Source organism: Taudactylus pleione, unplaced genomic scaffold, assembly GCF_031769625.1.
Source record: "Taudactylus pleione unplaced genomic scaffold, aTauple2 ptg000614l, whole genome shotgun sequence".
In the NCBI taxonomy this organism is placed as follows: domain Eukaryota; kingdom Metazoa; phylum Chordata; class Amphibia; order Anura; family Myobatrachidae; genus Taudactylus; species Taudactylus pleione.
In genome coordinates this window covers 621,612-633,532 of record NW_028285016.1, presented here as the reverse complement: position 1 = coordinate 633,532, position 11,921 = coordinate 621,612, and the positions used below count along the sequence as shown (strand labels likewise).

Here is an 11,921-nt window from a genome sequence, read left to right as displayed (position 1 = left end):
GGGGCGTTCACGAAGCCTCTCTCTCCCACAAAGCCGGCTCTGTAGTCCCAGCCGGTGGTCCTCTAGAATTCACCGTCGGGATCTTTGAAAGCGGCGGGTGCTGTGGAAGCCTGGGGAGGTGTGAGGCATGCCGACCCTACAGCTGTAGCCACGTGAGTAATTACATGCCCGGCCGCTCTGCTTAATAGCGGTGTGCCAGCAGGCAGGAAATACGGCAACAAGGTCTTTTACACATAATGTATAAGGCTTACCTTTTCTATTGCCAGCGGCAAAGAGACCCAGGGGCTATGTAGTTTGGTGACTCTCCCAGCTGCAGTCTTTAGAGTGGGATCAAGGTTCACACAAACCTCTATTCTAACTAACTCCCACTCTGCTAGTGCTTGTCGCCTGTTACCAGGAACTAAGCACCCAAACCAAACATCAAAATAAAGAAATTAGGCCTAACTGACAGCTAGGACCTAGCTAGTGCCTTATTCCAAGGCACTAAAAACAAAACTGAGGTTCTGGTGGAAAGGGAGGGGTTATATAGTGGGTGGGAGCCAGTTTAATTAGTTAGTCTCTGACTCCACACCTCACTACGCATAATCCTGAAGTAGTGACATCCTCCAGATGGATGAAAAAGGAACAGTGAATGAAGCAAACTTCCTCATAACAACGGTGCACGTCAAGGTCGATATATTAGACGTTAAGCTGATGCTACATATCTGTAGTGGACGTGTTGAATGCAGAGGATAAGAGCAGGTGCAAAGACCTTCATCCCCTTGATAAGGACATAATCATTATGGCCAGATGACTGGGTCAGAGCATTTCCAAAACAGCAAGGCTCAAAATCAGCCATGGAGAGCACCTACTGTCTGAGGAGGGTAAAGCCATGAATCTGATGTGAGAGATCAACAAAGGCTATCCAGTCTAGAACGAACCGCACAACAGGACTTTGTACTTACCTGTTAAATCCCTTCCTCCAATTCCATCGGGGACACTGGGACATCCCTCTCTATAATCCACCTGACTCAGTTAAGTTTAAATAAGCCCAAGAGGAGCCAGAGAAGGCAGAAGAAAAGGAACCCCTGATTAACAAGATAACGTGTCACAACAGGCAACACTGAGTAGGATCACACGACAAGAACCATAGCAGCACTGGGAGGGGGACCAGTGTCCCTCATGAAATTGGAGAAAGGGATTTTACTGATAAGTACAAAAATTATGTTTTCTCCTACTTACACTGGAGGAAATTGGACATTGGGGACAAAGAAGTCCTCACGGGAGACAGGGCACTGAGCTCTGAAACCCTTCTAATCGAGGCAAGGAAGAAGACATTCTTTCACATGAGATATTTGAGATTGAGGCCTCCCAATTTTCGACCCAGGGAACGAACATGAACGATATAGCCGGTAGAAGGTCCTCTGCCCATCGCATGATGTCGGCCATTTCACATATTGCCAGGGAACTCTTTGTGCCCCCCTGATGATTTAGATATGCCACAGCCATGGCATAATCTGACTGTACCTTCACCTCAGAGCTGAGAAGATGGAGCTGAGCTGCCATCCACACATACAAGATAACCCGGAGTTCCATCACATTTATGGGAAGGGATCTCTTCCCTGGAACTGAAGAACCACAGTCCCCCAGCCCTAGAAACTGGCATCTGTAGTCACCAGAATTTAATCTCAATTTGGGAAAGGGGTTTTCTTCATGGAGATTTTGCAAATCCAGTAATTAAAGATGGGACAGATGAGCATGGATGGTAAAGGGTAAAGATGTGACCCATCCCACTTGGACCCGTTGACACAGCTACAGACTGGCCTCTTCAGCAGGCCCAAACCAATCAAGGCCTAGATTGTGGCAATGTTTTCCTAAGGCAGAATGACCTTCTTCAGGAAGGTGTCGAATAGCATGCCCAAGAAGATCATAATCTGCGACAGGACAAGGTTGGTCTTTTTGAAGTTAATAGTCCAACAGTGATATATTAACACCTGATGAGTCACACGGACATGAGATTAAATTATTCCAAAGGAAGAAGCCTTAATGACATCCCTTGCATTAATGGAAGTTAGAGTGTAAGAAGAAGTCTGTTCAGATATCTTTGCTGGTACTTCAAAAAACTTGTTCTGAGACATAGAACAGGAGACTAACAGGGGCTATTGCTCCAGACCAAAAGTCTGACTCAGATGTCTTCTGATTCCACCACTGGGCAGACACATTTCCCTCATTAGTTTGTACTGAAAGAGGAGGGTGTAGGATAAGAGATTGTTGTAGTAACTGGCCAGTGAGAATATGTGACTCTGTTCTGTAATAAGTGTTTATTACTCACCTGTGCTGATATATGTAGGGATTTTCTCCTCCTTACACTGCTGATAACCGCTCACATACATTGCCTCTTCTTCTCCCTCTATATCTTCTACCTTTATATCAGTCACATACATCTCTTCTTCTCCCTGTATATCTTCTGTCTTATTATCAGTCACATATGTCTCCTCTTCTCCCTCTATATCTTCTACCTTTATATCAGTCACATACGTCTCCTCTTCTCCCTCTGTATCTTCTGCCTTATTATCAGTCACATACGTCTCTTCTTCTCCCTCTATATCTTCTGCCTTCATATCAGTCACATACGTCTCTTCTTCTCCCTCTGTATCTTCTGCTTTTATATCAGTCACATACGTCTCTTCTTCTCCCTCTTCTGCCTTCACATCAGCCAGAACTTCACCCTAAAAACCCCATAAAATAATACAGTCGTATTTCGATGAGATGACACAGTATTATATCAGTGTATAAGACACACACAGCTTCTCTACACATCATATAGTGACAGCCACTTTGGTATATTAGTGAGACCCTAAATCCCACCTACCTGATGCTCCGGTGGGATCCTGTGAATCTCCTCTGTACAATCCTGTGAATAAAGAGGAGGGGGACATCTCTCTGGGGTAATTCTGTTACTGGGTCCATCTGTAGGAGACACACAGTGATTGAGTACATTGTATATATGTGATTATCAGGTGATGTGTGTATATATAGGGGCCCCCATACCTGCTCTCCCCTGTACAATAAATGACAGTCTCCTCTTACCTAGTGATGTGAAGGGCCGGTGATTCTCCATCATTACGTTCTTGTAAAGACCCCTGTGTTCCTCTATATACTCCCCCTCCTGCATGGAGACATAGACAGTGACATGCTTAAACCTTATAAGAACCTGACAAACACAATGATAAAGTCATCACCCAGACACATCCCCCGATGTTACTGTATAATGTCCCATTCCCAGCAGTCACCTCTCCAGTCATCACCCAGACACATCCCCTGGTGTTACTATATAATGTCCCATTGCCAGCAGTCACCTCTCCAGTCATCACCCAGACACATCCCCTGGTGTTACTGTATAATGTCCCATTCCCAGCAGTCACCTCTCCAGTCATCACCCAAACATATCCCCTGGTGTTACTGTATAATGTCCCCTTCCCAGCAGTCACCTCTCCAGTCATCACCCAGACACATCCCCTGGTGTTACTGTATAATGTCCCATTCCCAGAAGTCACCTCTCCAGTCATCACCCAGACACATCCCTCAGTGTTACTGTATAATGTCCCATTCCCAGCAGTCACCTCTCCAGTCATCACTCAAACATATCCCCCGGTGTTACTGTATAATGTCCCTTTCCCAGCAGTCACCTCTCCAGTCATCACCCAAACACATCCCCTGGTGTTACTGTATAATGTCCCATTCCCAGCAGTCACCTCTCCAGTCATCACTCAAACATATCCCCCGGTGTTACTGTATAATGTCCCTTTCCCAGCAGTCACCTCTCCAGTCATCACCCAGACACATCCCCTGATGTTACTGTATAATGTCCCATTCCCAGCAGTCACCTCCCCGGTCATGTCCCTGTATTATTACTATAGATATAAGTGATGTCACTGCGACACTCCCAGATCCCCTCACCTCCCCAGTCATGTCCCTGTATTATTACTATAGATATAAGTGACGTCACTGTGACACCCCCAGACCCTCTCACCTCCCCAGTCATGTCCCTGTATTATTACTATAGATATAAGTGATGTCACTGTGACACTCCCAGATCCCCTCACCTCCCCAGTCATGTCCCTGTATTATTACTATAGATATAAGTGATGTCACTGTGACACCCCCAGATCCCCTCACCTCCCCAGTCATGTCCCTGTATTATTACTATAGCTATAAGTGATGTCACTGTGACACTCCCAGATCCCCTCACCTCCCCAGTCATGTCCCTGTATTATTACTATAGATATAAGTGATGTCACTGTGACACCCCCAGATCCCCTCACCTCCCCAGTCATGTCCCTGTATTATTACTATAGATATAAGTGATGTCACTGTGACACCCCCAGATCCCCTCACCTTCCCAGTCATGTCCCTGTATTATTACTATAGATATAAGTGATGTCACTGTGACACCCCCAGATCCTCTCACCTCCCCAGTCATGTCCCTGTATTATTACTATAGATATAAGTAATGTCACTGTGACACTCCCAGATCCTCTCACCTCCCCAGTCATGTCCCTGTATTATTACTATAGATATAAGTGATGTCACTGTGACACTCCCAGATCCCCTCACCTCCCCAGTCATGTCCCTGTATTATTACTACAGATATAAGTGATGTCACTGTGACACTCCCAGATCCCCTCACCTCCCCAGTCATGTCCCTGTATTATTACTATAGATATAAGTGATGTCACTGTGACACTCCCAGACCCTCTCACCTCCCCAGCCATGTCCCTGTATTATTACTATAGATATAAGTGACGTCACTGTGACACCCCCAGACCCTCTCACCTCCCCAGCCATGTCCCTGTATTATTACTATAGATATAAGTGACGTCACTGTGACACCCCCAGATCCCCTCACCTCCCCAGTCATGTCCCTGTATTATTACTATAGATATAAGTGATGTCACTGTGACACTCCCAGATCCCCTCACCTCCCCAGTCATGTCCCTGTATTACTATAGATATAAGTGATGTCACTGTGACACTCCCAGATCCCCTCACCTCCCCAGTCATATCCCTGTATTATTACTATAGATATAAGTGATGTCACTGTGACACTCCCAGATCCCCTCACCTCCCCAGTCATGTCCCTGTATTATTACTATAGATATAAGTGATGTCACTGTGACACCCCCAGATCCCCTCACCTCCCCAGTCATGTCCCTGTATTATTACTATAGATATAAGTGATGTCACTGTGACACTCCCAGATCCCCTCACCTCCCCAGTCATGTCCCTGTATTATTACTATAGATATAAGTGATGTCACTGTGACACCCCCAGATCCTCTCACCTCCCCAGTCATGTCCCTGTATTATTACTATAGATATAAGTGATGTCACTGTGACACTCCCAGATCCCCTCACCTCCCCAGTCATGTCCCTGTATTACTATAGATATAAGTGATGTCACTGTGACACTCCCAGATCCCCTCACCTCCCCAGTCATGTCCCTGTATTATTACTATAGATATAAGTGATGTCACTGTGACACTCCCAGATCCCCTCACTTCCCCAGTCATGTCCCTGTATTATTACTATAGATATAAGTGATGTCACTGTGACACTCCCAGATTCCCTCACCTCCCCAGCCATGTCCCTGTATTATTACTATAGGTATAAGTGACGTCACTGTGACACCCCCAGATCCTCTCACCTCCCCAGTCATGTCCCTGTATTATTACTATAGATATAAGTGACGTCACTGTGACACCCCCAGACCCTCTCACCTCCCCAGTCAGTAGGTAGATGATTTCCAGGGTGAGATGTAAGATCCTCTCAGTCCTGTGACTCCCGTCCTTGTCTATCCTCAGGGAATCAGTGAGAATAGAGAATGTGTGATGTGTAGTGAAGACTCTGGTTCCTCACAGCAGGACTGACTAGGAATAAATAGAATAAATATAATAGACATCACAGAGAACACATGTAACACAGTCAGATATGTAACACTGAGTGACCAGTAAGTCTCCCCTTTCCCCCAGGTATAGAGCCCTGGTCAGTGTCAGAGGTTCCTGTGACCCAGTCCCATAAGGCTCCTCAGAGGCCGGCACACAGCGCTGTACTGCATAACGTTACACCAATGCTCCTCTCCTGGCCGGGGGTCTTATTCTGGGACAGGACAGCAGACAGCAAAGAGAATGAGAGAAGGAATCACCGATAATGATCATCATCACTCTGACTATATGTGACTCTGCAGCTGTAGATGAACCATAAGTCCCAGCACTCCCTGTTATGCTGAAGGCCACAGTTACCCTACCAGTGCCCTCAGATGTAGGTGTCATGTGTGACCAGCCTGCCGGCCGTGTGTGTGCAGCGTAGGGTGGGGTGAGACATGTCCTGGGGGATAATTAGTGACACTCTGAGGATCTGGGGACTGTCACAGCCACTGGCTGTCTCTGAGAGAGTCTCTATTACTCAGTATAACAAGACGCCCTGACAGTCTCAGCTCAGGGAGTGCAGCCCTTTGTTACATGGCCTGTCTGTGTCCTTCCCCAGCTCCTGTTAGGTATCATCTGGTATATATGTTATATCTATTATGTGTTATTCCCTGATCACTCATTACTGTTATTATTACTCTGTAGTTACTGCTATAACACTATGCTCATTCTGTATAATACTAACAGGACACCGCAGGCTGCTCCCCCTGTACAATACTAATAACAGGACACCACAGGCTGCGACCCCTGTATAATAATAATAACATAACACCACAGGCTGCTCCCCCTGTATAATAATAATAACAGGAAACCACAGGCTGCTCCCCCTGTATAATAATAATAACAGGACACCACAGGCTGCTCTCTCTGTATAATAATAACAGGACACCAAAGGCTGCTCCCCCTGTGTAATAATAATAACAGGACATCATAGGCTGCTCCTCCTGTATAATAATAATAATAGTACACCAGAGGCTGCTCCCCCTGTATAATAATAATAACAGGACACCACAGGGTGCTCCTCCTGTATAATAATAACAGGACACCACAGGGTGCTCCTCCTGTATAATAATAACAGGACACCACAGGCTGCTCCCCCTATATAATAATAATAACAGGACACCACAGGCTGCTCCCCCTGTATAATAATAATAACAGGACACCACAGGCTGCTCCTCCGGTATAATAATAACAGGACACCACAGGCTGCTCCCCCTATATAATAATAACAGGACACCACAGGCTGCTCCCCCTATATAATAATAATAGGACACCACAGGCTGCTCCTCCTGTATAATAATAACAGGACACCACAGGCTGCTCCCCCAATATAATTATAATAACATGACACCACAGGCTGCTCCCCCTGTATAGTAATAATAATAACAGGACACCACAGGGAACTCCCCCTGTATAATAATAATAATAACAGGACACCACAGGCTGCTCCCCCTGTATAATAACAGGACACCACAGGCTGCTTCCTCTGTATAATAATAATAACAGGACACCACAGGCTGCTCCCCCTGTATAATAATAATAACAGGACACTACAGGCTGCTCCCCCTGTATAATAATAACAGGACACTACAGGCCGCATCCTCTGTATAGCAGACACCACAGACCACTCCCCTTGTATAGTAGGGCAGCAGAGGCTACTCTCACTGCATAGTAGACACCACAGGCTGCTCCCCCTGTATAGTAGACACCACAGGCTGCTCCCCCTGTTTAGTAGGCACCACAGGCTGCTCCCCCTGTATAGTAAGCAAAACAGGCTGCTCACCCTGTATAGTAGGCACCACAGGCTGCTCCCCCTGTATAGTAGGCACCACAGGCTGCTCCCCCTGTATAGTAGGCACCACAGGCTGCTCCCCCTGTATAGTAGGCACCACAGGCTGCTCCCCCTGTATAGTAGGCACCACAGGCTGCTCCCCCTGTATAGTAGGCACCACAGGCTGCTCCCCCTGTATAGTAGGCACCACAGGCTGCTCCCCCTGTATAGTAGGCACCACAGGCTGCTCCCCCTGTATAGTAGGCACCACAGGCTGCTCCGCCTGTATAGTAGGCACCACAGGCTGCTCCCCCTGTATAGTAGGCACCACAGGCTGCTCCCCCTGTATAGTAGGCACCACAGGCTGCTCCCCCTGTTTAGTAGGCACCACAGGCTGCTCCCCCTGTATAGTAAGCAAAACAGGCTGCTCCCCCTGTATAGTAGGCACCACAGGCTGCTCCCCCTGTATAGTAGGCACCACAGGCTGCTCCCCCTGTATAGTAGGCACCACAGGCTGCTCCCCCTGTATAGTAGGCACCACAGGCTGCTCCCCCTGTATAGTAGGCACCACAGGCTGCTCCCCCTGTATAGTAGGCACCACAGGCTGCTCCCCCTGTATAGTAGGCACATTACCTGCGGATGCCGGACACAGTGATGTCTCCTCTGTGCGATGTCCCGAACAACAAATACCCGGAAAAAGCTGAAGAAACTACTTCCTGCCTGTGGAACGCAAATACCGGAAGTCAGGTGGAACGCACAGTTAGCTCCTCATCTCCGGAATAACGAACTCTGACGTCAAACGCTGGGCGGAGCCGGGGGCGGGGTTACAGGCAGTGTCAGGGTGGGAGGGGCTCCGGGCCCCCAGGAGAGATGCGGCGGCAGCTGGTGACCCCACTGTGCCCAGAGGAGCAGCTCCATTGTCACTGATAGGTGTGCCCGGTATGGGGGGGTGATAGGTGTGCCCATAATGGGGAGGTGATAGGTGTGCCCATAATGGGGAGGTGATAGGTGTGCCCGGTATGGGGGGTTGATAGGTGTGCCCGGTATGGTGGGTGATAGGTTTGCCCTGTATGGGGGGGTGATAGGTGTGCCCGGTATGGGGTGGGTGATAGGTGTGCCCGGTATGGGGGGGGTGATAGGTGTGCCCGGTATGGGGGGGTGATAGGTGTGCCCGGTATGGGGGGGTGATGGGTGTACTCGGTATGGGGGGTGATGGGTGTGCCCGGTATGAGGGGGTGATGGGTGTGCCCGGTATGGGGGGGGTGATAGGTGTGCTCGGTATGGGGGGTGAGATGTGTACTCGGTATGGGGAGGTGATAGGTGTGCCCGGTATGGGGGGGTGATAGGTGTGCCCGGTATGGGGGGTTGATAGGTGTGCCCGGTATGGTGGGTGATAGGTTTGCCCTGTATGGGGGGGTGATAGGTGTGCCCGGTATGGGGTGGGTGATAGGTGTGCCCGGTATGGGGGGGTGATAGGTTTGCCCGGTATGGGGGGGTGATAGGTGTGCCCGGTATGGGGGGGTGATGGGTGTACTCGGTATGGGGGGTGATGGGTGTGCCCGGTATGAGGGGGTGATGGGTGTCCCCAGTATGGAAGGGTGATAGGTGTCCCCGGTATGGAAGGGTGATAGGTGTTCCCGGTATGAGAGGTGATAGGTGTGCCCGGTATGGGGGGTGACAGGTGTGTCCGGTAAGGGAGGTGACAAGTGTGCCCGGTATGGGGGTGTGACAGGTGTACCCGGTATGGGGGGTGATAGGTGTATTCGGTATGAGGGGGATGATAGGTGTGCCCGGTATGGGGGATGATAGGTGTGCCCGGTATGGGGGGGTGATAGGTGTGCCCGTATGGGGGGGTGCTAGGTGTGCCTAGTAGAGTGAGGGTGAAGGTGTCATTGTGCCTAGTAAGACAGACAGAGGGGGAGGTGATTCTAAGTGCCCAAAAAGGAGAACAGTGGTGCTACCTATGCCCAGTCAAGGGAGGGTATGTGTGCTAAGTGTACCTACCCAGTAGATGGAGGAAGGGTGCGAGTGCGCAGTGTGCCCAGTAAGGGAAGGAGGTGAGGGTGATGAATGTGCCCAGTAAGGGAAGGAGGTGAGGGTGATAAATGTGCCCAGTAAGGAAAGGAGGTGAGGGTGATAAGTGTGCCCAGTAAGGAAAGGAGGTGAGGGTGATAAGTGTGCCCAGTAAGGGAAAGAGGTGAGGGTGATAAGTGTGTCCAGTAAGGGAAGGAGGTGAGGGTGATAAGTGTGCCCAGTAAGGAAAGGAGGTGAGGGTTATAAGCGTGCCCAGTAAGGAAAGGAGGTGAGAGTGATAAGTGTGCCCAGTAAGGAAAGGAGGTGAGGGTGATAAATGTGCCCAGTAAGGAAAGGAGGTGAGGGTGATAAGTGTGCCCAGTAAGGGAAGGAGGTGAGGGTGATACGTGTGTCCAGTAAGGAAAGGAGGTGAGGGTGATAAATGTGCCCAGTAAGGAAAGGAGGTGAGGGTGATAAGTGTGCCCAGTAAAGAAAGGAGGTGAGAGTGATAAGTGTGCCCAGTAAGGAAAGGAGGTGAGGGTGCTAGGTGTGCCCAGTAGAAAAAAGAATGGTGAGGGTGATAAATGTGCCCAGTAAGGAAAGGAGGTGAGGGTGATAAGTGTGCCCAGTAGAAGAAAGGAGGTGAGTGTGATAAGTGTGCCCAGTAGAAGAAAGGAGGTGAGGGTGATAAGTGTACCCAGTAAGGAAAGAAGGTGAGGGTGATAAGTGTGCCCAGTAGAAGAAAGGAGGCGAGGGTGATAAGTGTGCCCAGTAGAAGAAAGCAGTTGAGGGTGATAAGTGTGCCCATTAGAAGAACGGAGGTGAGGGTGATAAGTGTGCCCAGTAAAGAAAGGAGGTGAGGGTGATAAATGTGCCCAGTAAGGAAAGGAGGTGAGGGTGATAAGTGTGCCCAGTAAGGGAAGGAGGTGAGGGTGATACGTGTGTCCAGTAAGGAAAGGAGGTGAGGGTGATAAATGTGCCCAGTAAGGAAAGGAGGTGAGGGTGATAAGTGTGCCCAGTAAAGAAAGGAGGTGAGAGTGATAAGTGTGCCCAGTAAGGAAAGGAGGTGAGGGTGCTAGGTGTGCCCAGTAGAAAAAAGAATGGTGAGGGTGATAAGTGTGCCCAGTAAGGAAAGGAGGTGAGAGTGATAAGTGTGTCCAGTAGAAGAAAGGAGGTGAGGGTGATAAGTGTGCCCAGTAAGGAAAGGAGGTGAGGGTGATAAGTGTGCCCAGTAAGGAAAGGACTTTAGGGTAAGGAAAGGAGGTGAAGGTGATAAGTGTGCCCAGTAAGGAAAGGAGTTGAGGGTGATAAGTGGCCAGTAGAAGAAAGGAGGTGAGGGTGATAAGTGTGCCCAGTAAGGAAAGGAGGTGAGGGTGATAAGTGTGCCCAGTAAGGAATGGAGGTCAGGGTGATAAGTGGCCAGTAGAAGAAAGGAGGTGAGGGTGGTAAGTGTGCCCAGTAAGGAAAGTAGGTGAAGGTGATAAGTGTGCCCAGTAAGGAAAGGAGTTGAGGGTGATAAGTGTGCCCAGTAAGGAATGGAGGTGAGGGTGATAAGTTGCCAGTAGAAGAAAGGAGGTGAGGGTGATAAGTGTGCCCAGTAAGGAAAGGAGGTGACGATGATAAGTGAGCTCAGTAGAAGAAAGGAGGTGAGGGTGATAAGTGTGCCCAGTAAGGAAAGGAGGTGAGGGTGATAAGTGTGCCCAGTATGGAATGGAGGTGAGGGTGATAAGTGGCCAGTAGAAGAAAGGAGGTGAGTGTGATAAGTGTGCCCAGTAAGGAAAGGAGGTGACGGTGATAAGTGAGCTCAGTAGAAGAAAGGAGGTGAGGGTGATAAGTGTGCCCAGTACATGAAGGAAGGTGAGGATGATAAGTGTGCCCAGTAAGGAAAGGAGGTGAGAGTGTTAAGTGTGCCCAGTAGAAGAACGGAGGTGAGGGTGATAAGTGGCAAGTAGAAGAAAGGAGGTGAGGGTGATAAGTGTCCCCAGTAGAAGAAAGGAGGTGAGGGTGATAAGTGTGCCCAGTAAGGAAAGGAGGTGAGGGTGATAAATGTTCCCAGTAGAAGAAAGGAGGTGAGGGTGATCAGTTTGCCCAGTAAGGAAAGAAGGTGAGGGTGGTAAGTGTGCCCAGTAAGGAAAGGAGGTGAGGGTGATAAGTGTGCCCAGTAAGGAAAGG

At 49.0% G+C, this 11,921-nt stretch overlaps 1 protein-coding gene across 1 annotated transcript; it reads right to left on the bottom strand.

Annotated features, from left to right (window-relative positions):
• Positions 1 to 1,853: 1,853 nt before the first annotated feature.
• LOC148479709 (uncharacterized) lies at positions 1,854 to 8,423 on the bottom strand. The gene is made up of 7 exons (XM_088454407.1): positions 8,370 to 8,423; positions 5,759 to 5,908; positions 3,070 to 3,148; positions 2,852 to 2,949; positions 2,312 to 2,708; positions 2,134 to 2,219; positions 1,854 to 1,973 (listed from the first exon to the last, which is right to left on the bottom strand). The coding sequence occupies exons 3-7, from the start codon at positions 3,101 to 3,103 to the stop codon at positions 1,854 to 1,856; spliced, it is 735 nt and encodes a 244-aa protein (XP_088310533.1). The 5' UTR covers positions 3,104 to 3,148; positions 5,759 to 5,908; positions 8,370 to 8,423.
• Between the last annotated feature and the right edge of the window lie 3,498 nt (positions 8,424 to 11,921).